Source organism: Fonsecaea nubica (assembly GCF_001646965.1).
Source record: "Fonsecaea nubica strain CBS 269.64 chromosome Unknown Scaff88, whole genome shotgun sequence".
Taxonomy (NCBI): domain Eukaryota; kingdom Fungi; phylum Ascomycota; class Eurotiomycetes; order Chaetothyriales; family Herpotrichiellaceae; genus Fonsecaea; species Fonsecaea nubica.
Genome location: NW_019173761.1, coordinates 5068 through 32595, shown reverse-complemented (window position 1 = coordinate 32595; position 27528 = coordinate 5068). Strand labels below are relative to the sequence as shown.

Below are 27528 nucleotides of genomic sequence, written 5' to 3'. Positions count from 1 at the left end.
ATTGGCCCAACGGGAAGTCCGTAGTCAGTCGCTGGTGTCTGATCATATGTACCGAGTACATATCTAGATCATCAACAGATGGCATTTTCTGATCTCTGATTGCTTGGCGCGACGAAGATTTAGCTAATCCTGTAGAGACCTAGCTCATGACGTCAGTCATCACGTGATCAATATTTCGTCTTCATGTGTTTCCTCTTATCGCAACCCGCTTCAAGCCTACCCTTCCTCCCTCTTCTATCGCTCAGCTGATCAATTTTGTGCCATGGGCAAGTCCCATGTGCATTCCGAAGAGGAGGTTTTCCCAAGTCGATTTTTACGGGTGCGGAGGGGGCAAATATACGCTCTAAAAACTCCCTGAGCTCGATTAGGCTTTGTGAATTACATGACCACTACTTAGAGACAGATATAACCCACCCAGACCAGGACACGACCATAAGCCCTGTCCGTTCCGTTTGCCTCCCACGTCTAATAAGCAAGAGAACCATTGTGGACCTAGTTGGCCAATGAATCACTTGGTCCCGGTTGAACCGCCGGCGGATCATTCGAATCATCATGAGCTAACACCTCGGACTTCAGAAGTTCATCGCGATACTTCTCTAATCCCGCTTCCCCGGCATAATATTGAATTGGTCGCTCACAGCTCTATGAGTTCCAAAAAGGATCACGAGCGTCCACGATCACCTGGGGTCTAGGGCTGTCCTTCTCATCTCCGTCGACCTCTGGATTGACCTTGCTGATGTATCCACCGGAATAAGAGCGGCGTTGTGCGATGCGTTGTACGTCAGAGAATGACATGCGCCAAACCGCGACCGGTTGCACGGCTTCACACCAGTCCCACAAGAGAGAACCACGGTGTGTCTTCCTTATCGCCTGTGGCCCCTCTTCAGAGTGTGATTGCTCTAAAAAATAAGGTAAAACCGCAAAGTTTTTGAAGACTATCCAAAAGCTTTTATCGGCAGGATGAAGCAAGACGTCAAATGGTACTTTGCTGGCCCTGCTGTCGTTTCTGTCGATATCGTCGTCCATCGAGGCTGCTATTGTTCCAATCGCCAGGCCATAGCGTAAGTTTGAGCTGTATTCTGTGTCTCCTGAACTTCGGAGATGAGGTGGGATAATGATTGGAGGGTCATACTCGACCCAGCATGGATTCGATGAAGTTTTCCCTTTCGGCTTCCGTATCCTTCTAGGGACGAGAGGGCCCCCGGGTTCGACGTATGGCCGCAGGTCGATATAAAAATACATTCGACCATACTTGAATAGCGGGAATGGGATCTCCGGCTTACCGGCCTTGGTTAGGGGCATGTTGTAACACTTGAGGTTGGTTTTCGTTCTCAAGTCACGAACCTGCTTGGGGTCCCAGATATCGAGAGACTTGATCAATTCGCAAAAGTCAGTTGGGGTCAGCCTTAAAGCCTTGAACTGGGCCGTGCTCTCATTCGCTAGGAATTTCGTGCTATATGGCTCGTCAGGATTCTCATCCCAGTCCGTGAACAGGGCGAATTTGGATTTTGGCCAAGATTTCTCCGCGATCTCGTATGGGCTGAGCTCTGTGCTAGTGTGAGTCAAGTTTGCTGAAGTTTTCTAGATTGAGATTTACCTTCTGTCTTACAAGTCTCGCTATCGTCGTCGTCATCGTCACGGTCATAGTCGGAACGCTCGAAAGGCGTTTCCCAAGCCCATTCGTCTTCCACGAGTTTACGAAACTGCTGTCGTAATTCATCCGTCAACTCCAGTTTCGGGTCTTCGCTAGATGGCTCTGCCATGATGTCTGCGGTGCTCACGAGGCTGCTGTCGACAAGGGCAACGATGTGGTTGGGGTGAGAGGATAGTAATGGAGAATCAGTAGGGTGGAACAGGAGAAACCAGGTCAAGACCTCGGTCTTAAGAGCCAGCTCGAGAGGGAGTGTGTTTGTCTGCGAACGGATAGACAAGAAATGATTCGGAATGCCTCCTGCACCAAGCGAGGATCCGAGGAATGTGGGATGTGGGATGTGGGGTGATGGAGCCGAGTAAACAATCAAGGTCCCTCTTTCTTTCTGGTTGCGTGTCACTCCGCTTGCGTGAGCCTGTCGTGAGTTCTTTGGGTCCGGACTCGGTCCAAGCACCAAAGTGACGGTTTTGTCACTTGTCACCATCCCTAGTGCCAGGAGGATGCGAACGCAAACGTCCGAGCTGAGATAGAGGAATGATGTATCGAATGCCACGATGGATTTGTAGGTTTCGAGTGTCGAGCTCCAGGTTGCCCACAGATACCCGGAATGCAATTTCTCCAACAAGTACTTCCTCCCTCTCGGTCCGTCTCAAACTCAGAGACATGATTGCGCCAGGGCCAGGCAACCAAGTCGAGTCTGGCGAATAATCTGTCGACAACCTCCGCCCTGGCCCGGACTGGGTACGGATTCATGGCTACCTACGTCAGGACATCTTGAAAAGAGCGAACACGAAAGGGTTCAACAAGAGCTTGGGACGAGAGCTGACTGCAAACGGGACATACAAAAGGAAATAGAGCCCTTTTGCACTGTTGTCTGGCTCCCACGAACGACCTGATCGCTGACCCGTGATGCTCAATAGCAACCGGAACCGAATCGCTATTTGACTTGAGAACAGAGGAAGATAAAAACATTGTTGTAACGCAACGAGGTGGTATGGGGGATGTGTGCGTTGTCAGGACCCCGGAAGAGGCCTCACTGCGGCATGGTCTTATACTTTTGAACGAGATCTTCCATCAATCCAGGGATGGATGAGCGTTGATCTAGGTTACTCTCTATGCAGTGCAACACCTGGGCACAGCGTAAAGATTACAAGTCAGGAGTTGCATAATATCGTCAAAGGAGGATTACTCCTCGATAAATGGTCCGCCCAGCTTGTTATTTCGGTCATACTTCTTCTTGATCTCCACCAGTTTACTCCAGTTGGCTCCAAAGACCTAGTGGTGATGGGCGTCAGTATGTGTTGACGGCTTCAACGATACATCTCCATACCTTCGTCGGGTCAACAAAATCTTCCAGGAAGTTAGGAAAATAGTCGGCCCCCGTATGACCTGGACGTATCTCAAATGGTGCTTCTGCCAATGCTTTGTGTGCCAAAGCGTCGCTTTCGGGTGAGCCTGGAATGACACCCGTGCCTAATTGAAGATTGTGTTGGTTTGCTGTATGAGGCCAGGCGGAGACGAGGCTGGGGAAGCCAACGGATTGGTAGACAGCCTTGGGAGTTAACGAACGCATCTTGGAAGAAACCCCTTGGAGTAATTCTTACCTTTTGCATGACTTCCATGAGTACATAAGTGCCCATAACAAGTCTTAGATCAGCCTCCAAGAGTGACAAATACCAATTCCAAGCTCGGAGTATCAAACCCTCATCGACAGAGGGAACAGTGACGCCGGCCGCCCAGGTATTAATCTTCCCGAATGGGGCTTTCGACGCATCTACCCCAGGTTAGCTAGGAGACTTGTCGACTCTCACGAGTTTCGGTTGTCCCTACCGAATTGTTGGTTCACTCCTCGGAAGTTGAGGGTCTTGGTGAGGTCGACGGCTCCTGGGATGTCCAAGGCCCATTTGAAACCCGCTCCACTTCTACCATGCTCGGGTCCGTTGGCGTCGTATGCAAAAATTGCCAGTCCAGGGTTTGCCTCCCGGCCCGCATACGTGCCTGCTGTCATGTCAAGGCAATACAAATGTAGAGCCATCTTTACATCATCACATCGTGAAGCAAAAGCAGCAGTTTCGCGCGCCACATCCTTCAGAGCCGCCGGTGGATAGATGATCTGTCCACAGAATATTGAAGATGGATACTTGTAAACTCGCATCTTGAAGGCGATGGCGACTCCAAATCCTCCGCCGCCGCCGCGAAGAGCCCAAAGAAGGTCTGGTTCCTCACTTGCCCAGAGGATGCTGCCATCCACTTTGATAACCTGAACGTCAAGCAGATTTTGAGGATCGCAAGCGAGGCCGTACTCTGAACTCAGCCAGCTCTGTCCGCCGTGGAGAATTGATCCACCAACGCCAACATAGGTACACCGAGCACTGACGGCTGCGTATCCCGGAGCAGTTTCTTCGAGCTTCGCGTCAATCTCACCCCAGCAGTGACCTGCACCGAAAGTAATGGTTTCTGTGTCTGGGTCGAATGAGAACGCCTTGAAGGCTGATAGTGAAATTAACACGTCTTTGCTCGTCGCGTTCCCGATTCCAGTGCAGCGGATGCCAATGTCGAGGTCCGTGGTATTTGCATATGCAATCATCCCGCTCAATGCTTCCACCGTCCTAGGAGAGACAACAGCTAGAGGGTGCTTGTTGGCCTGCACAGCCCATGTTTTTGACTGCTCTTGATAATGAGACGATTCGGGCGTCACGATATCAGAAGGGGACACAAAGGCCAGTAGACTGGCAAGCTTTGGATCGGCCATGTCTATCTTTCTTTAATCCTGACAGAAGAGACTCATTGAGGTGGCCGGGCCCGGGTATGGAAAGGGACATTGAATTTCGATCATAGCAACTGTCCATGTCATGTTGTCAATCCTCGGGCATCACTGGGCTGGCCGCCTGAGAACCGCAGCGTGCGAATACATCCACGTGTGTCTCACCACTTGGCGGGACGCCTCTCAGATCCGTCTTGTCTACCAATCGTAGAAGTCTATCTTTGATCGGCGAGACTGTGGTCGGCCCAATGCCAAGCAGCTTCGCCAGATTCGTGTAGTTCGGTGTTGTTGCCACTCGGCCTAACACTCTCTCGGAAGCTGCATCGTTATTTCTGATGGTTCCTTGCTTTTGTCGCAGTTGTCTCTCAAGTCGATTGGTGATCATGGCTTCACTCGTCGAAATCGACTCGCTTGAAATCTTAGTCATCGTCGACAACGAAGTCGATCCAATATCCTCATACCAGCACCCAGAATTGAAGGTCTCGGGACAACTGGCAGATGTTGCTATGAGAGCCCCGATTCAGGATGGAACTAGGGGAGGTTCAAATTTCGAGATCCGCATGGACAATATCTGCTGCGGGGCCCATGGCTTGTCATTAATGATTGTAAGCAGACTGGGTGTGACTACCAGTGGTTCCTACTAGCTGCTGATCAAAATTCGGAACTGATGCGTGGTCCAGACTGCCGTCAAAGGGGACAAGCGGCGTACGGTCCTGTTTGATACAGCCCCAGAAGAGCACATCTGGGAACTCAATGCGAAGAGGTTGAGAGCAAATCTCCGCTCGGTCGATAGGATACATTTGTCTCACTGGCACCGTGACCACTCCGGAGGCATTTTGAAAGCAATTTCCATGATAAATGATGCAAAAGGCAGCCGCGGCATTCCGGTGGACCTCCATCCAGATCGACCAACATATCGAGGCTTCTTGGGCCCGGCTGGTCCAGTCTCGCTGGAGAGGGATCCCACGTTCGCAGAAATCGAGTCTGCTGGAGCTACGATCGAACAGAATAATCAACCGCACACGATCCTCGAAGATATGTTCCTTGTCTCCGGGGAGATTCCTCGAGTGACCTCGTATGAAAAAGGCTTTCAGCGTGGCATGAGGTTCAATTCAGAGAGCTCTCGTTGGGAAAGCGACGAGCTGATTTTGGATGAACGGTTCCTGATGTGTAATGTGAAAGGTAACGAGTCCTCCTGCTCGTCCGAGTCGACGCTGACACAACCATAGGAAAGGGAATTGTGGTTTTCACTGGGTGTAGCCACGCAGGAGTGGTGAATGTTGCCAAAAATGCTGTGCAGCTGGCTGGCGGTGCCCTTCCACTATTCGCCGTCGTTGGTGGATATCATCTTGTCGGACCAAACGAAGCATACATCAAGGACACAGTGGCAGACTTGAAGGCTTTGAACCCTAGCGTCCTGATGCCGGGACACTGCTCCGGGTGGAGAGTCAAGTATGAAATAGAAAGGGTAATGCCTGGGAGGCTAGCCCCGTCGACCGTCGGCACGCAGTTCGTGTTGTAGCAGCACAATTCTTTGCTTGTTGTTCCATGCACGCAGCCAGAGGCATGCTGAATAGTAAAGTCTCAAACACTATGTATCTTCCCTCCTCTGCTGCAGGATTTTGTTCTTTCCATATCGTAGTAGCAGCACGTGCAAAGGATAGGCCGGAGTTAGGTCGAAAGCGGATTTAGGGGACTCTCATATATTAACCCAGCACTTGTAAACCCAATGTCCAGAGGATCTGTACCATAGACTTTGACATTCATCAACTAGGTCAATATGACTTCCATTCAACGCAGCATTGCCATTGCATTCTTGGACACGTTCAAGGACCTCGACCTCGAGGCAAATCTTGCTCTCAGAACGGCAGATTGCGTCCATACCATCGCCCCTGCAACATTAGGGATCCCTCCGAACATGTCAAACCAAGACTTCGGAGCACACCTCTTGTCTCTGAAGGAATTTATTTTAGCGATTCCTGTCACCCCCAAGAAGATTTTTGAAGGAGGTAACCTTGTCACCATTTGGGCAACCAGTGAAACGACGTTCCGCGAACAAGCAAAGGATACAGACTCGACGGTTGACTGGAGCTATGAGGGAGAATATATCTTTGTCTTCACCTTCAATCAGGCGGGCAAAATCCAGCACATACTCGAATTTGTCGACAGCAAAAAGGTTGAGAACGCCCGAGTATTGTTCCAGAGAGCTGCCCGGAATATAGAGGCGGGGAAACAGCACGAATAGTGCTCGCCAGGATTAGCTTTAAAACACAATATCCAAAAAGAAACCCCGCATGGTTGAAGAAGCAGGGGGGCAAATACCCAGTACAAACCTGTCCATGTTGAATCAGATTGCTGCCTGGATAGAGAATCTCCAATATGGAAGCTGATGATGGCCAAACATACTTCAGAAAATGGGATAGATGTGGTTAGATGCCAATGAAGATATCAACGCCGTAACGACCCGGGAGAGCCCTGTCTATCGAGGGTGAGGTGCCGTGCTCGCAGTATGGGACTTTATACATTGTCAGGGAGTCAAGCAAGTGGTCAAATATCTGTGCACCTTTCTACCTCTCATTTCATTTCATAATGGCAGAAAATGTTGGGGAATCCGGCTCTGAGGCGACCTAGGGCTCAAAGGTCACTTACTTGGACGTACATTCTTTGTTTTCGACTCGCTGTAAATAGACGCCGTTCGCCGCTCGAACAGACTTTTCCCATGATCATTTCATCTTGGTCCTTCTTCCAACACAACGTGTCTTTGGCCGTGAGAAATAGAGCTCGATTTTGAGGATAGGCAAGACATGGCGTGGCGGGGTAAGATTGACCTATACATAGATGTAACAGGTTTTGCGTCTGTTCGGCTGCTATCTTTTGACCTGGTGGCCATCGAAAGTAACAGCATCTGCAAGGTTCAAATTCAAAGTGACACGGACGAAGAGACTCCGACAGAGCCACAAACCCAAGTTCTTGTGATTCGAAATGCCGTTGACACGGATTGACGCGGAAGTGGTCACTCGATCGAGTCCAGCTGTGGCAATGCTTTCCACCGTTCGTTGAGTGGAATGACGAAAATGAGACATCAAGAACCAAGGGTAGCTTCAGGTCGAATTGATCTGTGGGATTGGCGCTGGACCTAAATTCAGCGCCGACAGCGGCCATTCAAAGTGACAACTGATGTCTTGACTGAGTGAGCCTCTCTCCTCTCTAATAGCCTCTTTCGCAATTGAGCCTGGACTATCCTAATTGATCGATCTCACATTCTCAGCAGCATCATGGCGGACAATGGTTCGTCAAGGACTCAGTCAATGCAAAAGTTCCTCGTTTTGAGGCTGACGAGTTGAGGCGCAGATTCTTTGGCCGGCGTGAAGGAAGCATACGGTAGGGCTTTCCACCGAAGATGCGTTGCTTCAACTCCGGTAACCTGTCATAGATACATTTCTCAAGCACCTTCAATTTAACCGGTCGGGTCGATAAGAGAAGATGCCACTCTGATGCATAAATCTCTCTGTAGGTAGCATCAAGGCTGTGTCAGGATGCGTGGGAAAGCTTCCTTGGGAAAGTTGAAACCACAGGTCGTTATTCGACCAACGCTTTAGCTGGGCTGAAACAGAAATTTTTCCTTTCGCTTCCTCCTCCATACACGTCATAGAAATTGCAACATCAGGTCCGCGATGAAGAGGAAACACCATCATGCCACCATGTCCGAGAAGAGAAAATTTTGGAGAGTCGGCTGCGGTTCAGCTGAGCCGAAACCCATGGGGATCCCTATGACAAAGCGGGTAAGGACACGCGGGACCAGAGGGCCAAAAACAGAAACAACAAGGTGGCGATCCAGTAGAAGAGCGACACCAGGCGGTGCGTCATGAGTAACCAACTTGACCAAGCTTCTCCGGATATTTGGGCTAAATTGCGGGGCGATCGGAAGACGGGACAGAGAGGAGAGTACGGAGAGGGTGAGGTGTGCGAGAGCACTGACTCGATCTGCATGGGACACGCGAGAGAGAGAGAGAGAGAGAGAGAGAGAGAGAGAGACAGAGAGAGATACTCCCAAAGGAGCTACTGTAGTGGTAACCCTCAACAGAAAGAGGCAGTTCGAGGGAGACAAAAGGGGCTAAGCACTGACCATGCCGGTGCCAATTCTGGGCAAACAATTGAAGCGAGAAAATCCAGCAGAGACTGTGACAGGTTCGCTTGCCGTTACCCTTGTTGTTGCATCATTTCATCAGCTGGTGCTGCTACCATCCTTCGACCATGGCATCCATGGGCAGAGTAAGCTTTTTCTCTCACCATCACAACCACTGGCATGCCCTCGCTTCAAGCAGGGTCCAAAATAACATCCCTCGCCCACACGTGGCAGTCGAGCGCCAGTTGAGCGCTTCTCAGGGACCTCACCACAGGTATTGGCCGTGAGTCTGTGGCCTCTGCCCTCTCCAGTTTTTGCTAATCCAGCTCCGGCTAGCCATGCGACGTGCATACGGCCGTTATCACTGCTGAAGCGGCATGCGACGAGGCTCTCCAATATCCTAGAGAAAACTCTCCATCCTCATGTTCGAAGCGCCCAAGGCTCAGGCACTGCATTGTGGTTACGATAGCCCTGACAAAGTCGCCCGCTTGCGCCCCCATCTCACAGCCTGGCCCACGGAGAAAGATGCGACGCAACATTCCAGACAGCCGTTCCCCTGACTGAGAACAAGTTTGGCACGGTCAAGACTTATCTAAGTGCACGGGATTTCGAGTCAATGACCCAACCCACCCAAGCGCGGTCAAGTTAAATATCCAAAGGACACCGCTGAACAAGCAGTCAATTCGAAACAATCAGAACAATCAGTGGCCTCCTCGACTTTGTGAAAGCAAGCACCAACCTGGTAGTGGAACATGCATCTCGCATCGTAAAACCAACCTCGCAGCCCACATTCTCTAAATTATCCTCTCATTCACGGGTTCTCCCTCCCGCCATTCCGGATGGGCAACATTGGCCGTCCAAGCACAGGGTGTTTTCTGTGTCGCAAACGGAGGGTCAAGGTCGGTCATGCCGCGTCCCGGGTTTCTGGAAAAACATTCCTTGTGCTGACTGATGATCGTTCTAGTGCGACGAAGGACGCCCCGGATGCCGCAACTGTGCCCGACTTAAGAAACCCTGTCCCGGATATCGAGAACCAGGCTATGGCTTTATTCGAACCGCTGTCTTTGTATCCTCTAAACCAGCAGACAGCCCCAGCCCGAAATCGTCGTCATCCGAGAACCTCACACAAACAGCGCTTTATCGTGCCAGCTCGACTTCAACCGAGGGCGACGACAGCGATTCTGCGAACAGTGACTCGATCATCCACTCATTTTCTCGCGCAACCCAGAGACTACGCCCCGTGAACAGTCTGTCCGGCGATGTGACTGAACAGGCAGTTTGTTACTCCCTCACACAACTTGATGCCAACTCTCGGGTGCTATATGGGAACCATGCATTCACGTTCCTGCCCAAAATACTCTCCAGCTCAGGGCGAGATTCTTATCTATATGCGGCCATGCGATCAGTTGCCGCAATCAATCTGGCCAACCGATCACCGACTGTCGACATGCACTCCATCATCGAAGCCGAGTATGCGCGGGCAGTATCTAGCGTGACTGCTGCCCTAGCAGATCCTGAACAATGTTTAAAGGACGAGACTCTGGTTGCAGTTTGGTTGCTCGGCATCAGAGAGGTAGGGTTGCTCAGCCCATACCCCTTGTCGATCTTACTAACATCGAGCAGCTTCTGGCCAGTGTCAATGGACCACACGGAGGCTCTGCCCATCAGACGCACGTCGACGGGACTCTAATGCTTCTGCGTTTACGCGGTGATGAACAGTTTAGCCGCCCCGAGGGTCGTCACCTATATCACACACTTCTTTCGGCCATGGTATGGGCGCCTGGAAAGAGCTTGGGGATGCTGAGCGCTGACTTGTTTCAGCATTGGAAGCCTCTGTTCGCCAGCGAGGAGCCGTCACCAGAATATCTGATACTGGAATCACAATTACCCAAGGCCACCTCCACGATTCCAACGGCATCCTTGAGATTGAGGAACTTTTTCCACGGTGTCTCCAAACTGCGAGCCCGTATCAAGAATTTCCTGCTGATGCCACAGAATGCGTCTGTCAATAAATTCCAAACTGTGAGCTCCTACATGAGAGCTGCAGCCAGACTCGAGGACAAGGTCAGCGGATGGTGTGACATTTTTGACTGGCTTCCTCGAAAGGTGTTGGTCGACACACCGCACCGATACCTTCCTCGCACACCGTGGACGACGGGGACTCTCTTCAGGCTGCACTGCTTCGCGTCATGGGAGGCTTTCTTCCATTGGAACCGGTATTTTGTCGCAAAGATCTGTCTGCACGCAGCTCTACTCGACGCCATCGGTAGTCTTGGGAGCAACCATCCACGTTACGACGATGGAGATTTGGCGGAAGACACCTCTGAATTGGTCATCACCCACACCAGAGTGATACAGGAGACAGTCGGAGACTTTCTTGGCACCCTGGCTTTTGCCTTTGGAGACGTGGACAGAAACGGCCTGGTCCGTAACACCCCGACTGCAGTGGTCAGTGACGGGGCGTCTACTGAGCAGCGCGGCATCGACATCCCCAGCGCGTTACAAGTGCAAGCACCTTTGTCTTATCTGATCACTTTGAGATACCTTGGGCCAGGACAGCGAGAGGCCATGTTTTTAGCTCTGCAGCGCGTTCGGGCGGAGTTTAGTGTATACTGAAAAATGGATTTTCTCAGCCTTGAACTTGGACTAAAAGTCGATGCTCAAAGATACTGGACTGTGTAGAGCGGTTCAATACAAATTTCTTCCCACATGTGCTCCTTGCGCCACGCCCGTGGCCGATTTCATCTTGAAGAGATCGGATGTCTCTAGATTTCAGCCGTATCAGAAAGACAGAAACCCAGGTTTGGAATGTTTGTAGCTGAGGGTCATTCAGAACATGTCCAAATCCAAGTCATTGAGATCCATATCATTTCCCTGAAGGTCATAGAGAGCATCAAAGCTCATGTCTGCATCGTTGGAGTCCAGGTTTCCCATGGCGGCGACTTCATCTAGTACCTGATTAATTCCGTCAGCTTGGCCCTGATCTGTCTGCAGGTCCATTCCGCCCGACACCGCAGTAGCAGCGTCGAGATTGGGGTCGGCCGTATCCATGTTCGTAAGTTGCTGGGAAAAGTTGAACGAGTCTAAACCCATGTCCGGCACAGCAAGAAGATTCGTGTATGTTTCAACTTGCCGATATAGACGGACCACCCCTTCAGCAGCGAGAGTTTCCCCGCTCTTCAAGAGACTCCCCAGGTCGTGGTATTGTAAGCGCAGGGCGTCGCGAAGCCCGTTTCCAGCCATACAAACTGCGGTGGTGAGTGCATCAAGAGCATAAAGGAATACGTGACTGTCGCTCAGTTGTAGAAGCACCCCAACCATTGCCCGCAGGGTCGACTGGGGGCCATGGACTTGCACGGCTCGGCTCACGAGGGCAGAAATGTCCTCAAAGGGAGGCGCCTCCCCAATGTCCAGAGCAGTTGTGGAAGTAATTAAGTTTGCCAGGCAATGCTGTATAATGTTGAGGGTTCCTGGATTAGGTGTCTCTCGTTCTCGCTCCGAGACGAACGAAAAGTCCGGACACTGGTCCAGGGTCTTGAGAATGGAGTCGACGTCGTTGTCTTGTGCTCCAATAGTCTTCAGGCGCAACTTCAGCCTTGGCGCACATAATGTCAATATAGTGTGGTGGATATCCCGAGACTCCAACGGCCCTGGTGGTTTTATTAGAGCCTCCAACACCTTTCCAGCAACCATGCGCTCATGCTGGAAAACCTCTGCGACCCAATCCATTGCCGATATCAGGGAAGGGAGCAAGAAAGGCTCACGGAGATCTGGATTTTGTGAGCTGGGTCGCCCTGACACTGGTTGGTACTTACAGTCCAAGCCGGCTTGTAAAGAGTCATGAGTTAGCTTTCCCTGCTGGTGAGCCGTCATCGATTGTCGGAGGAGAGTGGGAATCAAGAGGTAGAAGTCGTGGGGACTGCAGTTTGTGAACAGTTCATCCCTAAGGCCTTCAGCCAAGTAAAGAGCGTTGATCCAGTTCCCCAAATGCAGTTTCCTTTCTTCAGAGAGGTTCTCTAGGCTCTCTTCGTTATGCTCATGCTCTAGATATCGAGCTAGGAATCCATCTTTCTTTCGTATACCCAAGCTTGAGTTTGACAACCCTAATCGATCTCTGCTTACCAAAATCAGAAGAAAGATGGCCCCAAAATCATCGTATACCGGTTGTGCCTCTCCTTCATTCAGTTAGCGGGCAACTATCTCGGGGGTTTGTTACTTACCATGTATTTCATCCCATCGCCACTCGTCCAAGAGCCCACAAAGTGGTCCCAGAAAATAGTCAGGACGAACGAATAGAGCAATGCAATTGATCGTAGTAGGTCTCCGAAGTATAGCATTGGCGAGATCTTTGAGATATTGTGTTTCCTTGTTTTGACAATAGTTATGCACGATCTAGGAGTTGTTAGGGGAGCTTCTCTTCAAAAAGGACGGCTTACAGACCTCAACAACCGCCTGACTGATGAAGCCTGCACTCCCATCGTTGCGGGTCAATTCCTCAACAAGTTTGGGTCCTCTCATAGGATTTGCGTGGACTTGTGCCACGAGGTCATCTTTAGCATACAAGCCCTTGCTCAGTCCTTTCAAAGTATCCTCGTTTCCAACGAGCTGTACTGCGATTTGTGCCGGGAGCAAGTGATGCAAAGTACAGACGTGCAGCAGCCTAGCTCCCGTCAAAAGAAGGTCTTGTGACGAAAGTAAAGACACCACCTGATGCCATGAGTCGGTCATGGCTTGTTCGGTATTGAAACTGTTGAATGAAGAGGCCGATATCATTGACAGAAGTGCTGGAAGTTTGTTCTGAATGAAAATCTGACACTGCTGCATGCATAAAGTTCTGCCAGGTGTAATGGTCTGGGCTTTGAGAATGGAAAAGGAGGACGTAAAGACGTCGATGAACATTGACTGGTAATCATTCTGATGGCGCGCTGAAAGCCAATGTACTGTCCCGCCATCGTCGATAGTTGAGCCTGCAAAGAGAAGACTTTCTAGGTAAAGCATTGTGCCAGCTTTGGAAGCCACCAACTGGCTATCTGCGATAGAGACTTGGAATTGAAGCGCTTGAATCTCGGAAGCAGGGGCAGGGGCATTGCCAGGTTGCGCCGAGCCATCATCGAGAAGGTTAATATGTTTCAAGACTGTGTTTATCCGCTCCATGAGCTGAGAGGAGAGCGTAGAATATAATGGCAAGCAGAGCTCAAAGGCCTGTTTCACTAGAGTGCGTAAGTTGTCGACAGCCACATATTTGTCCTTTTGCTCCGGGCTCTTGGCAATAGATAAAGATTCGAGTCCAGCGTCAGTTGCGGTCATAGATGCCATGAGGAAGGCGAGCAATTCGATGGTGCTGCTGAGCTCCATTCCTGGTGGCTCGGAATCTCCTCGTGATGCTTGCCGTGCCAAAGTAGAAAGCCATCTTGACGAGATCTGTAGAGCCAGGCGTGCTTCAGCTGCCCCGGTCTTGAACTTTGGGGAGACAATCACCATGGTCAAATCTTGCAGGGTGTCATTGTAGCATGCAAGTGCACCTTGTGTTACTGGAGATCTTGTTCCATTCCAACGTTTTGTGAGGATAACCAGCGCGTCGGATATGACGACAATTCCAGCGGTTGCAATGTAGTCGATATAAAGTGAGACGAGAGGATCTCCTGGCTGGCAGAAAGATTCTCGACATTCAACCAGAGCCCCAAATAATCGCTTGCCATCGATTTCACCGTCATGGTTCCGCAGCAAATTGCCGAAGTCTTCCACAGAGATTCGACGAAGCAGGCATTGACGAGCCAGAGTAAGCCACTTCGAGACCGTCATGTTGTTGTGGGAGCCTTGTGTTCTAGAATCTTGGGCTGAGATTTTTGCTCTGGGCCACTTTTCTTCCCTAGGTAAGGGAGAACGTTCTCGTTAATATCCTGGTTTTAAGGTTACACATAGCCCTAAGCCCTGATAGACTCAGCTAGTATACTCTGTTGCCCTGTAGTTGAGAACACGTAAAAGGAATATGGGGTGAATGCTACTGGTTAGATCCATTTCGGTGCACTAATTGCTGAACTCTGCAAACTCGGCATACAGTGCAAACATCGCAAACATTGCAAACATTGCAAACATTTCGAAGCCTCCGCAGTCTCACATTGTGGACCCCGTGTGACAGGACAATGTGATGACTACCACCATTGACCTTTCTCAACCGATGGAGTCTGCACTGTTTGTGACGCTCCTCAGCTAGAAGTGCAGGCGCTCTGGAGGAGATGTTGCTCCCGGTGACCCATCTTTTACGCCTGTACCTCGCGCGGTGGCAACCTCCATGAAATCCAGCTTTTCATGTGTCGCGCACCACCAGGCACTCCGATCTTTCGACCACCAGCTACCAGTAATGGCTGAAGGTTGGCCACGAATCAGTCTTCTCCCTGCTGATATTTCTACAAAGGTCTCATCGTCTTCCGATATCACATCCTCCGAGCATGTTATCGAGGGGCTGTTCAGAAATGCTTTGGACGCTGATGCCTCGTCGGTGGTGATTGAGGTGGAATTCTCGAAAGGCTACATTTGGATATGTGACAACGGGATTGGGATCCAAGAGGTGGAATTTTCAGAGCAAGGCCAGTTGGCCAGACTCCACTGTATGTAATAGCTCAATATCCCTCCCGATCAAGAATCTGACTGGTGCTTTAGGTTCTTCAAAACTGAATTGTTCGCCTCCGACATACGGTTGCTATGGCCGCTTCTTGTCAAACCTGTCGCACCTGTCTCTGTTATCAATAGCCTCCGAACATCGATCGGAAGTCTTTGCAAATCGGCTGATCTTGCATCGTGGGAATGCCGTATGTCGCCAGTTACGGCTAGACAAACAAGATGTTGGTATCATGCGGAAAGGCACGGCCGTTACTGTCCACGATCTTTTCAGCGATTTGCCTGCCCGCGCCAAACACCTGTCACAGCTCTATGCTTCCTCGACCGAGACAGAAAAAGCATTCAACCGGGTGAAAGAAATGCTCGCTGGATACCTGCTGGCACAGTCTCGTGCGATCGAAGTGCGATTCTCCGTCAAAGGCGCAAGACAACATAGAGTTCATTTCCGTTCACCGGACTTGAGGGAAGGGCAATTCTCACTAGAGTCGACAGTATCAATACTATTTCAGGCCAGGCTGGTGAATTCTGTCGACATCACAAAATGGCGCTTGGCATCCGCTCGCACGAAGCATTTCCGTCTTCGTGCTGCCATCTCAGTCGAACGATCCCCAAATAAGTCAGCTCAGTACATTTCCATTGGAAAGTCCCCAATTCAAAGAGAGGGTGGAATCAAATGTGTATTTGATGGTATTGATCAGCTTTACCAGGAGTCGACCTTCGGCTCCCAGGACTTTGGCCACAATGCGAAGGGCATGGCAATCGAAGACCAAGATTCCGTTGACAGATCTTGTCAAACCAACAAACTGCCAAAGGCCGTGGATAAATGGCCCATGTTCTACATTCAAATTGAGCCGAGAACTCGGGAATTGTCGACCAACCTCGCCTTGGGCCAGCCTGTGTCGGATGTGCTGCCCGTCTTTGATCATTTGACAAGAGCGATCGAATCGCTAATCTCTAATTTTCTAAACATGCATGGATATTCAGCCTGCGCCGAACGCAATGCATCGAAAAGGGTGCGTCGTCGACATAACCGTGGAATTGGCCCTTGCCAACAACTGGTTGGGGAATCTGCCAACAAACCCTCGAAACTTGCAACTGAGGCTAGGTATCTAAGTCACTGGCGTCGCGTCAAGAGTGCTCGTCCCTCACCAGAGGATTTCCGCTATGGCTTGGGCTTGAGAAATTCAGATGATGTCTCTTGCTCATCTCTGGTCACCAAAGAAGGTCGCTTATCTGTCGACCCTAGTCACAAAGAGTCGGACCCCGAGGACGCAACCCGCGAGACCCAAAGTGATTTCGAAGGTTTTGACGAAACTTTCGATGGTGTTCCTTGGATCAGCTGGCGCGGTGGTCAGGTCACTTATGTCCACCCTCGCACAGGTGCTGTAATACCTCCGGCGAATGGAGACACAGCACTTTCATATCCAGACCACGGGGTTTTAACGCGAATACAAGGCCCAGAACTCCCTCGTACCGATGACAGCGCGAAGCCTCTCGTCAATTTACAGCCCTATCTGCCGGCAGGCTATCGTCACCAATCTGATGCTCCGATTGCCTGCATCATATCCGAACAGGGTCCGGGGTTGTCTGGAAAAGTGATCGTTCCCAGAGGACAGGACAATACTGTTCTAGACTCACGGATCGTCACGAAAGGTTCTTTGTCAAGAGCCAGTATTGTCCAGCAGGTTGATCGAAAGTTTATCCTTGCCGTTCTCGCTGTTCGAGATACCTGCGACCCATATTTTGCCGGGAGGGAACAGCGGAGACTCCTCGTTCTTATTGACCAGCATGCGGCTGACGAAAGAATTAAATTTGAAAAGCTTTGTGAAGGCTTGTGCAAGCGCATCTCCACAAATCTTGCTAAACCATTGGTCTTCGAGGTTGACGAAACGGAAGCGCGACTTTTGGAAGAGCACAAGGGATTTTTTCGGCGATGGAGTGTGATCTATCACATTGTTGAAAGCACGAGGTCTCATACGGCACGACATCCGCCCGGCCATCGTTCCTGGACAGTGGAGGTGACTGTTCTGCCGACCCTCATTATTGAGCGTTGTCGCGCCGACCCGAAGCTTTTGGCTGACATCATGAGAAGCGAGATCTGGTTAGGCCGTGCGCGGCGTTGTAGTCCGCTGCCCCGTCCTCCACAATCCGATGAGCCTTGTTGGTGGTCCGACCTTGCGGACTGCCCGAAAGGCATGATCGAGATGCTCAAGTCTCGATCCTGCCGCACTGCGGTCATGTTCAACGATCATTTGGACAAGAGGCAATGCCACGAGCTTGTGCAGAGACTATCTCAGTGCACCTTACCTTTCCAATGTGCTCACGGCCGGCCCACGTTAACAATACTGGCAGACCTTGGTGGAGATGTTTGTGGCTTCGGCATGGATGCAGATCCCAGCATCGTCGCGCTTGGATTTGGCGACGCCTGGAGAGGTTGGGTCAAGTAGGCGTCTTGGACAGTAGAAATCATTACGTACAGAATATGAGCATGTTCGCATCTGCAATTGGCTGTCTGCAGCCAGCTGTCTCACCTACCCACTTGTCTTTTGTGTCAGTGGCAGTATTTTACTCCACTCCGTCGCAACTGGCGGCCCAAGTGACGAGCGGCTGAGTCGGCTAGGCCAAACGCAAGCGCGGAGTGACTTTGGAAACGATCCCGCCAGAAACGCAAATGCAAGGAGTTCACAGACGCATGCATGATCCGTCGTCACACTGCCGTGGCCAATAGGAGAACAAAGCAGGCGGGATCCAAGGTGACTGTGTACAAGTAGGGGGAGGGCCCGGAGGGCGTTGGTCGAGGCGGCATTTTTGACGAGCGGCTTTGCTGGCGGGCGTCACTCGAGCTCAGATTTGAGATCAAGCGTCCAATCGTTGCCCTCGACGGACCTCCATCACATGCATCCAAGTTCGAAGCTCCAGGCCCCTTTTGGCCCTTGATGATTCAAGGTCAGCCCTTGCTTCGCATTTGGAACCATGCAGCTGTGACGGGCGGGCAGCCTTCGGACCAGGGAGGCAAAATGTCGTGCTAGCCCCGTTCTTGAAACGGCACAAAGGACTTGTCAATCACGAGGACTGCGCCGGGGTCGATACGAGAAAGAGCGGGGGACGGAGGCAGAGGGTGAGGAAAAGGGCACCGGAGAGGACGGCCAATAATGCACTCGAAGCACACGGCTGCATACTTGGTCAGCCAGGTGACTCGTGTCCACAAGTGAGCTGGAAGGAGGGTGGAGGGGAAGGGGAAATAAAGCTCACCAGAGTGCTTTGCTTCAGAGGGCTGTCATTTGGGGGTGGTGATTCATGATGAAGATTGGACACGATTGTTTGCTGACGGGGGAATGAAAATGAATTCTGCTCAGTGCTCACCCTGTCTCAACACACCGCACGAAGATCCTTTCTCAGACAACTGCCGCCTGCTTTTCCGGTGGCCCGCGGCCCCTTGGAAACGCTAAAGGCGACAGCAATTCTCTGAGTGGCCAGTCAGCGTGCAGAAGGGCAGCTGCGAGAACGGTGCGGTAGCTGGGTTAGCTGGGTGGCAGTCGGCAAGCGCCTTTTCCAAGCGCCCCGTGGATTTCGAAGCCCCTTGTCTAGCGTTGTGGAAGTCTCCCCGACCAAACACGCTCCTCCCTCGCCCACCTTCGTCCTCCTGCGTCCTGTGTCTCTCGTTCCTCACGCAGCTGTCAAGCATCAGTTGCAAAAAGTGGGAAGGATGTGCTTAGGCCTCTTCGCCCTCTGACCCTTCTTCTCCTCCTTGCAGACAGCTTTAAGTTGGGGCTTTGGGGACACTTTTCAGTGCTCTTTGCACGATTGACTGCCTCCGTCCTCTTCTGCTCTGCCGCAGGACCTCCAAATCTTGCTACTACGACAAAGGGCGGCTCCCTCCGCTTACTACGCACAGCCAAAGCAATCCCGCAGCCAAATCATTTTGTTTTGTCACTGTTCCCGGCTCCACGTGCGCTTCTCGCGGCTGCCGCTTACCTGCAAATCGACAATTCCCAAGCAAACATTCCAATACCAACATTATTCTACACAGGGAGCTTCCTCAGAGCTGGCTGCTCTCACTCGACCTTCCTCCTTTTCGACCCGAGGAGCTCTCGTGTCGCTTCTCTTTTCACAATTCTCACCTTTGCAATATTCAGAAGTACGATTAAGCGCGTGATTCTCCTGGTGTCCGGTTTGTGAGCGTCCTGGGCGCTTACCTTCCCTCAGGTTGTGACAGATCATAAGCGCCCATACTCCGTCCAGGTCTCTTCTCGCCGCGCGTCTCGCTGCTATCTCGCTCATTTCAGGAGTGTCAAAATTCCTGCTGGCGAATCCGCGCTTTCGAAAAGTTGTTCTCCTTATCCCACCAGAAAGGGGGTCCTCCCAGGGCAAGCGCCCACGTTCCCTGGATTCATACATCCCTTTTTGAGGCTCTTGTCTCGACTGTGTTCAGGAGTCGGCACGCAAAGGGAGACCAAAGTCCTTCCAGGAAAACTTATAGACCACGGTAACGCTGGGACCAGCCGACTCGCTTTTCTGAAGATATCAAGCCCAGTGTTTGACTCGTGACGATGGCTCCTCCTGCGAGTCAGAATGCTTCCGAGAATGAAGTGACGTCAAGCCCAGATGCCAGTTCACGAGGGTTTGTGGCAGTCAATCGCGCCTCGAGCAACGGTCTGTCATCATGCCCTTCAAGCATCTGTCCATATTGACCATAACCCAGAAAGCGATGCCTCGCTAGATAGTCGACACTCATCTCCACCAGACCACCTTCTCAGGGACGAGCCTGTACCCAGAAGTTCGAGCGGCACGTATCCACCCCCGCATAGCCAGGAACGCGCGGGCCATAGGCGGAAGCGGTCGGGGTCTGGTGACGACGAGCCTTATCTTGAACGGCGGCGGTATGAGTATAGCCCCCGGGAGGGCCCTGAACCACAACACATGGCCAACCGGGCATTGCGTGTCCTAGGAAGTGCTGATCACAATGCCACATCTGCGTACTTTCAGAATGATGCCAACCAGAATGGTCATACGTGGCACGCAGAGAAGCGTGCACAACCTGCCAGCTCCGTCAATGGCCGTCGGCCCAGCACCTCCGAGTCGCATCACGGGGAAACATTACAGCAAGAAGCCAACGGATCGGAGGCGCAGCCCTCACCTTGGGGCTCGGACTATCAACCTCGACCCAATGGCCAGCTCAATCACGACCAGTATGGTCATCCCGAGTCAGCAACGGGCGCATCAACGGTCGCGCCAAAAAGGAAACGTAACTTCTCCAACAGAACGAAGACCGGATGCATGACGTGCCGACAACGGAAGAAGAAATGTGATGAAGGCCAGCCATATTGTGAGTCTGGTCATTTCTTGAACGTGGAATTTCATTTTTCTCTCCGCCCGCTAACACTTTGTCTTTTTTCCAGGTAACAACTGTCTTCGAGGTGGTTTCAGCTGTAAAGGCTACAACCTGAACAGGCGGGCGAATCCGCCCAAGCCCACACTCAACAGAGGCCCGATTCCATTACAGTCCAGGGATGGTCTTGGTGACGTGTCTGAAGCATCGCCTTATCAGGGACCTCACATGGAAACTCCCGGCACGAGCAATCCTCTCAAACGTCAGGACAGTGTTCAGTCGCGACCAACTACGGTCGGTGGCAGTGAAGGACAACACCCCGCGACGTATGAGCTGAGTCCACAACGCAATGAGCCAGCGAGCCGACCACTTCGTCCCAACCAGCATAACCCCTGGCCGCCCGCGCAAGGTCAAAGTCCTTATACCTCAGAGCATCTCCCTCCACTGTCGGACCTGAGTCGATCAGAATTACATCCAAGTGCAAACCCGCGAGAAATGTCGCGCGTGCCACCTCAAAGTGCCGGATACCCTCCATCACATGGCCCTCCCGCACCGCCGCCGCCGCCACCGCCGCCCGCGCCTTCGAACCAAGCTCCGCTGGGACCACACCATCAACAGCACTTTCCTCCTCAACATGCGGCGCCCCAGCCTGTAGGTCCTAGCGTCGCTCATCAACCGCCGGCGGGCCCGCCTCAACAGCAGTTACAGTGGCACCAGCCACAACAGCCAGCGTCGTATGGGCATACATATGGCCCTCCTCAACCGGGCCCTCCACCAGCTCATGCTAGCGTTCCGAGTCACACTCGAATGACATCCTCCAGCACCAGCTTCAAGGTAGCCGGTCAAGAAGATGTGGAGAAATCCAAGATGCTGAGGTCGGTCAACTATATCCACATGGACCCGACACTGGTCTACGAGCGTCAACGTTGTGAGCGGGCCTTGCAGCGCTATAACGCGGCGTGCCAACTAGATAGCGGGATAGGGGAGCAGGAAATCCGCAATCTGTTGATGAAGGTGCTCGATCCTAGCCAGGATACGACGCACCGATTCCCTTCACAGTTTCACGGCAAAGGCTATCTTGGGATTGGGGTTAAGATCGAGACGCCTTTCACTTGCACCTATGGCTATAACCTCCGAATTCACGACGATGTCTACGTTGGCAAGGGTTGTAACTTTGACGATGCTGGTGCGATTGAGATCGGGCCTCGCACCATCATCGGGCCCGGCGTCACCATCTTGACCAGCGACCACAACAAGGATCTCGTCAATCGCAAGGGCACCAAGGGTCTCTGGATCGCAAACGATGTGCTCATTGCAGCCGGGGTCATTATCGGCGCCAAAGCCATCATCTATCCAGGCGTCAAGATTGATGAAGGTGCCACGGTCGAACCGGGAGTACTGGTTCGCGAGTCATTGAGAACAAATCAGATACTTCGAGCGCCGCCGGCTCAGGTCATCGATCCACTGCCACACTAGATGATGGTTCGGTAGGTTGCAGTTGGTGCGGAAGTGGCGCGCTCTTTTTTTCACACAGCGGGATGGGGATTTTCGTTTGGGAAGGGGTTTACTGGCAGTATGGGGATGAGGTATGAGGTACGAGTACATGAATCCAGGACTCGAGGCAGCGGGTCGGAAGGCGTTATGCAATACCATTCGCAGGCACAAATATCCGGCCTTCGGTTGGGTTTACCCGCAGCTTTTAGTAGCCAGTCACTACCACTGTGTTATGCAGTCAGGGATCCCAAGTACACATACACAAGCGGACTGCACAAACAAACACCTTTGGGGTTTATCTTCTGGTGCTGATGTCTTGAGAGTGACTGCGATCCGATCCCTCGAGAAAAGCCTTTTGTCCACTTTGAGCTGCGGTAAACCAAATTGGATGACCCATATAAGACTCGCCGTGTTGAGTCGCTTGACAAGCACCATGGCCAGCAAGATTTGGCTTTATTGAACCATTAAGGCGTGTCACAAGCGTCTGGCGTCCCGCCCAAAAAGAACCTTGATGAGTGCCAAAACAAACCGGTTATGGGGATCCGCCGCTTGGGTAGTACCCCTCAACGTCGTAAAACAACGAGAATTGTTTGCTCATGTTGGGAGGCGGGGCACGGCTCACCATGCCGGTACGTGAAGCGCTACAGTGAGAGGATGCAACGATCCCCCATTTTCGTCGTCCTTATTCCATGTTAGCGCTGCTTGCATTTCCCCAACCTAGGATTTATCCCATCACAGACGCAATGAGAGTCAAGTCGACGTTCTACGATAGACAGAGAAGGACCATGGTGAAGAGATAGCTCGAGCCTTCAAACCGTCTACCCGGCTTACGGAGCAACCGTCGTTTGGCAACTACCTCCTAATTTCTAACTTCCTGTTATTCTGAATGCTGCTGGCAAGTCTGTAACCCAGCAGGTTTGATGTTTATTCTGGGTTATGAAAGTCTTTTTCCGAGCGTCTATCCCAGCCGTATTGGCAGCGTATAGCTCTGACACATTTCCCAGGTAGAGAGCCAGCCAGAGAAGATCATTGACCCCGCCAGCTTTTACGGATTTGGGTAGGATAAAAACCTCTAGCCCCTTCGGCCCACGGCGCAACCGCTCAAAGGTTCTGCTCGATTGGCGCTGCTGGTGGCTGGAGGGCTTGGAGGGAATTGAGGGGGGCCCAAGTCACCCAGATTGGCTTCTGAGATTGGTTATGGAAGCGCACAGGCAAGATTACGTGGGGCCGAAGATCTGGGTATTTTGCGTTTTATGACCTTGAAAACATACAAGGACGAGTAGGTAAGGCCTTGGTTTTGATAGAGTCATGCTGATGCCATGCCACGAGTTATAAGTTTTCGAGTCGAAGCACTCCAGAGGCCTAGAATGCACTTGGCCCAGGTGATACAAGGGCTAACAAGGTGGGACCCCAGAACAAAAAGTCTGGGAGGTTTTTGACAGTGCTTTGGTGGCGTGCCACTTGGTGGTTATTTTTCCTGCGTCTTTTAGCGGCCCGTTAGGCGGATGTCGACTCGGTACAAGTACGATTACCTAGGCTTGAAGTGAAGGGGAAGCACGGAGAACGGGGCACCTATCAGGTATGTGCAGATACCCAGTTCGTCTGCCCTGCTCCAGTGACTTCCTTCCAGCATCAACAAACTCTTTTCATCGTCGGTCAGTCCTCCACAGAGTTTATCGATTTGGTGCTCCGTACCGAGTACATCCAGTCCATTCCTTACCCAATCTCTCATTGTTGTTGTCCACGAAGCTGATCCATTGCCTCGTCGTTTGATTTCTAGCACCCCTGCTGTGTACAAGTACTTGTTGTGACGCACAGCTGGCACCTCCTGGCCCTTGCAGACAAATTGGGATCCCCCTCGTCTCGTCTCGACGCCTGCTACTCGTTCCCCCCCTTGGCCTCCCTTTGGACACATCATTCGAACCCGCTATCTCTTTGCCTCCTCGGCCGTCTCCTCATCCTGTTGGTTCCCTGGCCCGTCTACTGTTGGTTGTGAGAGAAATGGCATTTTGTGAGGCGCAGGTGCTTCGATACTGGACCATGTGATCCGCGACCTTTACAGTCCTTGCAACAAAATGCGCGAGCCTCAACCTTCTGCTATCTATGTCGCGCCGCTACGAATTCGCAAGAATAGTGACGACGATGACAACGACGACGACGAAGGCAACCATGGCCCCTCCCGCAAAACGGAAGACACGGGGCAGGTTACCACAAATCCCCGACCGACCTCTATAGAATCCCTCGACGATATGACGTCCCGTGCGAGATTCCACAACTACTTACGAGCTCTTTATCCTTTCCAGCCGTCCTCTCCCCACTCCTCCACCACTGTTACACTACCGCTCAGTGCCGGGGATATCATTCTAGTACACTCGGTGCATATCAATGGCTGGGCGGATGGCACACTGCTGGAGACAGGAGCCCGCGGGTGGCTACCGACAAACTATTGTGAGGGGTACGACTATGCGGCGATGCGACCTCTTCTCAAAGCATTGACCGAATTCTGGGATCTTGTGCGCTGCGCGAGCGATTCAAACCTAAGTCTTTTCCGCAATCAGGACTATATGAGAGGTCTGGTCGCGGGCGTTCGCGCCTTGCTGGAGCGCTCCAATTGTTTAACCCGGGACTGTTCCCTGGTAAAAAAGCACGATGCCATTCGCCGGACGCGTAAAAACCTTCTCTCTGATCTCGCTCTGCTTGTGCGTGCCGCAAAGGAACTGCAGCAAGTAGTCGTTGGCCATGCCGCCAGCAAGGATACCCTCGATATCCGGCTGGATGACATGCTTTTAAAAGCGTTCCGAATTGTCACTCGTGCGGTCTTGTTTTACGACGTCTGGACTGAGCAAGCCGATGCGTCACCAGGGGCCGCTACAAACCCACCCGACTCTTCCTCGGAATCTGTCGCAGTTATGCAATCCCAGCACTCGACCAAATCACAAGTTCCTGTCCGACGTCAAGCCTCATCATCTGCCAAAACGAAACCTTCAGGCACACCTGTATTGTCAAAGCATAGCAGCCGCAGTTCCACAGGTAATCATCCCACCCACATGCGCCGACACTCATCCATCACACATCGCATGTCCTACACTCGTGGCACGAGCCAAAAGAATTCCAACCTCATATCCGAATTTCTCAATCGCTCCTATGACGAATTCTTGACTGTTCTGGCGTCGTTTCTGGGCTCTCACATGCAATCCCGGTCATCCTCTGAGCTGTTGCTAACCACCCAAAACGCTGTTCGAGCCTGTCGACAGTTGTTTGCGGTTGTCGAGACGGTCATTGACCGCGACTACAGTACCTCTCGACCTCTAGTTCAAGCTAAAGATTCCATGTACGACGCGATCACGGAACTAGTCCATGCTGCTCGTCAAGTTTTCAAGCCCATTCGTTCAATGGACGACGATCTGATTTATTCTCCTGACGAGGCACACAGTCTGGTACAGGCGGCCACAGCCTGCGTCAGTGCGGCCGGCCGATGTGTCACCAGAACCAAAGCGACGCTGGAAGAAATAGGAGATTTTGAGATCGAGAATTTGAGTTACCTCTTGGGACGAAATTCGGGTGGCTCCAGCACACCAGAGCCAGCAACCTTCGAAACCCAGCCCTCGGACCGTCTAACAACCTCTTCTGCGGTGACGTCGGCCACAGCCAAAGCCGCAGATAGATTAGAGGAACGCCCTCGCATCGTCATCAATCAAGGCCTCCTAACTCCTCCTCTCTCCCTGGCCACGGCTGAATCTCCTTCCTCCGCCTCCGGTAGTGTTCCTCCTACACCGAAAGACGATGTGGTGGCAGAGATCATTCGTTCCTCACCACTGCCATCCTCCTCTTTGACTCATCAGAAGACCTCTGCAAGCTCCCCAGTCTCCAATCGGTCCACAGATGTCAGACACCATCGCAAATCCGGCCTCGGCGCAGTTGGAGGAAGTACAAGCAGTGACAGTAGCTTCGAACGCATTGAACGACGGTCAAATCCCAGCAACCTATCCTCAGCGTCGACTCGGGTCACCTCGGTCCAGGAAGATCCTGGTCATCCGCTAAAGGTGCCTGTTTCGAGGCCATCACATGACGCGGGTGGCCGCGAGTCTCTTGATGATGAAGAAGATGCTGAAGCTGAAATTCTCGTTCACACCTATTCCCAGGAGCTTGTCTTTAATCGAGAAGGCATAATTGTCGGCGGCACGCTGAATGCCTTGGTGGAGAGGCTAACCGCCCCCGACTCGGCTCCAGATGTGTCTTTTGTCACCACCATTTATCTCACTTTCCGCTTGTTTGCGACTCCAGTCGCCTTTGCTCGTGCCCTGATCTATCGCTTCGAATACGTGGGTGACAACTTGCGCATCGCAAGCCCTGTTCGACTCCGCGTATATAATGTCTTCAAAGGCTGGATGGAGTCTCACTGGCGACATGATTGTGATGACACTGCACTCCCGGTCATTGTCGGCTTCGCAAGGGAATCACTTATTGGTGTGTTGCCAATGGCCGGCAAGAGAATCCTCGAACTGGCAGAAAAAGTTGCCACCAGTCATGCGCCGATCGTCCCGAGAGTACTGTCCGCCATAGGAAAGACCAGCACATCCACAGCAGCCTATGTTGACCCGAACACCCCTTTGCCGAATCCCGTCATCTCCAAGAGCCAACTCACTGCGTTGAGAGCTTGGAAAATGGGCGGCCCGTCAGTTTCCATCCTCGATTTTGACCCCCTTGAACTTGCACGTCAGATCACGTTAAAGACCTCCAAGATCTTCTGCTCAATTCTTCCTGAAGAGCTTCTCGGGACGGAATGGACCAAACGCAGCAGTTCTCTCGCCGTCAATGTGCGCGCCATGTCGACTCTGTCCACCGACATCTCGAATCTCGTCTCCGATTCCGTTCTCCAACTCGAAGAACCCAAAAAGCGAGCCGCCATTGTCAAACAGTGGGTGAAGATTGCGAACAAATGCTTGGACCTGCGCAACTTTGACACTGTCATGGCGATCGCCTGTGCCTTGGATTCGACCAACATCAAAAGAATGAAGAAGACGTGGGAATGCGTACCTCAAAAGACGAAGACAATTTTCGACGAGATGTGCAAGATTGTCGATGTCGCACGAAACTATGCTGTTCTACGTCAGCGTATACAATCCCAACTCCCACCCTGTCTCCCTTTCATCGGTGTTTACTTGACAGACCTTACCATGGTTGACTCAGCCAACCCATCCACAAGGCCACTGTCGACAGATAGTGGTGAAGCCTCAGTCATTAATCTGGACAAACATATGAAGACGGCGAAAATCATATCCGAGTTGCAAAAGTTCCAAATCCCTTATCGCTTGGCTGAAGTCTCCGAGCTCCAGACATGGATGCAAGACCAACTTATTCGAGTCAGGTCCGCAGGGGACAAAAGTTTTCAGCTTCACTACCGACGTTCATTAATCCTGGAGCCTAGAGAATCCAGCAGAAGTCCGAATCCCGAGACCGGGACGGGAAAAGACAGGGAAAGGTTCGACTTCTTTACATGGGCACACCTAGGCACCAAAGAAAAGTCGGTGTCGGTGTCTAGTTGA

The 27528-nt window shown here is 51.9% G+C and overlaps 8 protein-coding genes across 8 annotated transcripts; 5 read left to right on the top strand and 3 right to left on the bottom strand.

The window, feature by feature from the left end:
- Positions 1–642: 642 nt before the first annotated feature.
- AYO20_09470 (hypothetical protein) lies at positions 643–1763 on the bottom strand (the record flags this gene model as incomplete). Its single annotated transcript, XM_022647739.1, has 2 exons — positions 643–1547; positions 1598–1763. The coding sequence occupies 2 exons, from the start codon at positions 1761–1763 to the stop codon at positions 643–645; spliced, it is 1071 nt and encodes a 356-aa protein (XP_022496261.1).
- A 1073-nt stretch (positions 1764–2836) lies between these two features.
- AYO20_09469 (hypothetical protein) lies at positions 2837–4403 on the bottom strand (the record flags this gene model as incomplete). Its single annotated transcript, XM_022647738.1, has 4 exons — positions 2837–2926; positions 2982–3203; positions 3256–3425; positions 3482–4403. The coding sequence occupies 4 exons, from the start codon at positions 4401–4403 to the stop codon at positions 2837–2839; spliced, it is 1404 nt and encodes a 467-aa protein (XP_022496260.1).
- A 395-nt stretch (positions 4404–4798) lies between these two features.
- AYO20_09468 (hypothetical protein) lies at positions 4799–5937 on the top strand (the record flags this gene model as incomplete). The annotated part of the gene is made up of 3 exons (XM_022647737.1): positions 4799–5020; positions 5096–5597; positions 5645–5937. The coding sequence occupies 3 exons, from the start codon at positions 4799–4801 to the stop codon at positions 5935–5937; spliced, it is 1017 nt and encodes a 338-aa protein (XP_022496259.1).
- Positions 5938–6195: 258 nt separating this feature from the next.
- On the top strand, positions 6196–11157 carry AYO20_09467 (hypothetical protein; the record flags this gene model as incomplete). The annotated part of the gene is made up of 4 exons (XM_022647736.1): positions 6196–6606; positions 9506–10114; positions 10165–10311; positions 10363–11157. 4 exons carry the CDS (start codon positions 6196–6198, stop codon positions 11155–11157), a joined length of 1962 nt encoding a protein of 653 aa, XP_022496258.1.
- Positions 11158–11370: 213 nt separating this feature from the next.
- AYO20_09466 (hypothetical protein) lies at positions 11371–14343 on the bottom strand (the record flags this gene model as incomplete). Its single annotated transcript, XM_022647735.1, has 5 exons — positions 11371–12311; positions 12357–12612; positions 12664–12711; positions 12762–12887; positions 12982–14343. 5 exons carry the CDS (start codon positions 14341–14343, stop codon positions 11371–11373), a joined length of 2733 nt encoding a protein of 910 aa, XP_022496257.1.
- A 559-nt stretch (positions 14344–14902) lies between these two features.
- AYO20_09465 (hypothetical protein) lies at positions 14903–17606 on the top strand (the record flags this gene model as incomplete). Its single annotated transcript, XM_022647734.1, has 2 exons — positions 14903–15149; positions 15202–17606. 2 exons carry the CDS (start codon positions 14903–14905, stop codon positions 17604–17606), a joined length of 2652 nt encoding a protein of 883 aa, XP_022496256.1.
- Positions 17607–19709: 2103 nt separating this feature from the next.
- On the top strand, positions 19710–21964 carry AYO20_09464 (hypothetical protein; the record flags this gene model as incomplete). The annotated part of the gene is made up of 3 exons (XM_022647733.1): positions 19710–19812; positions 19862–20485; positions 20559–21964. 3 exons carry the CDS (start codon positions 19710–19712, stop codon positions 21962–21964), a joined length of 2133 nt encoding a protein of 710 aa, XP_022496255.1.
- Positions 21965–24057: 2093 nt separating this feature from the next.
- Positions 24058–27528, top strand: AYO20_09463 (hypothetical protein; the record flags this gene model as incomplete). Its single annotated transcript, XM_022647732.1, has 1 exon — positions 24058–27528. The coding sequence occupies one exon, from the start codon at positions 24058–24060 to the stop codon at positions 27526–27528; it is 3471 nt and encodes a 1156-aa protein (XP_022496254.1).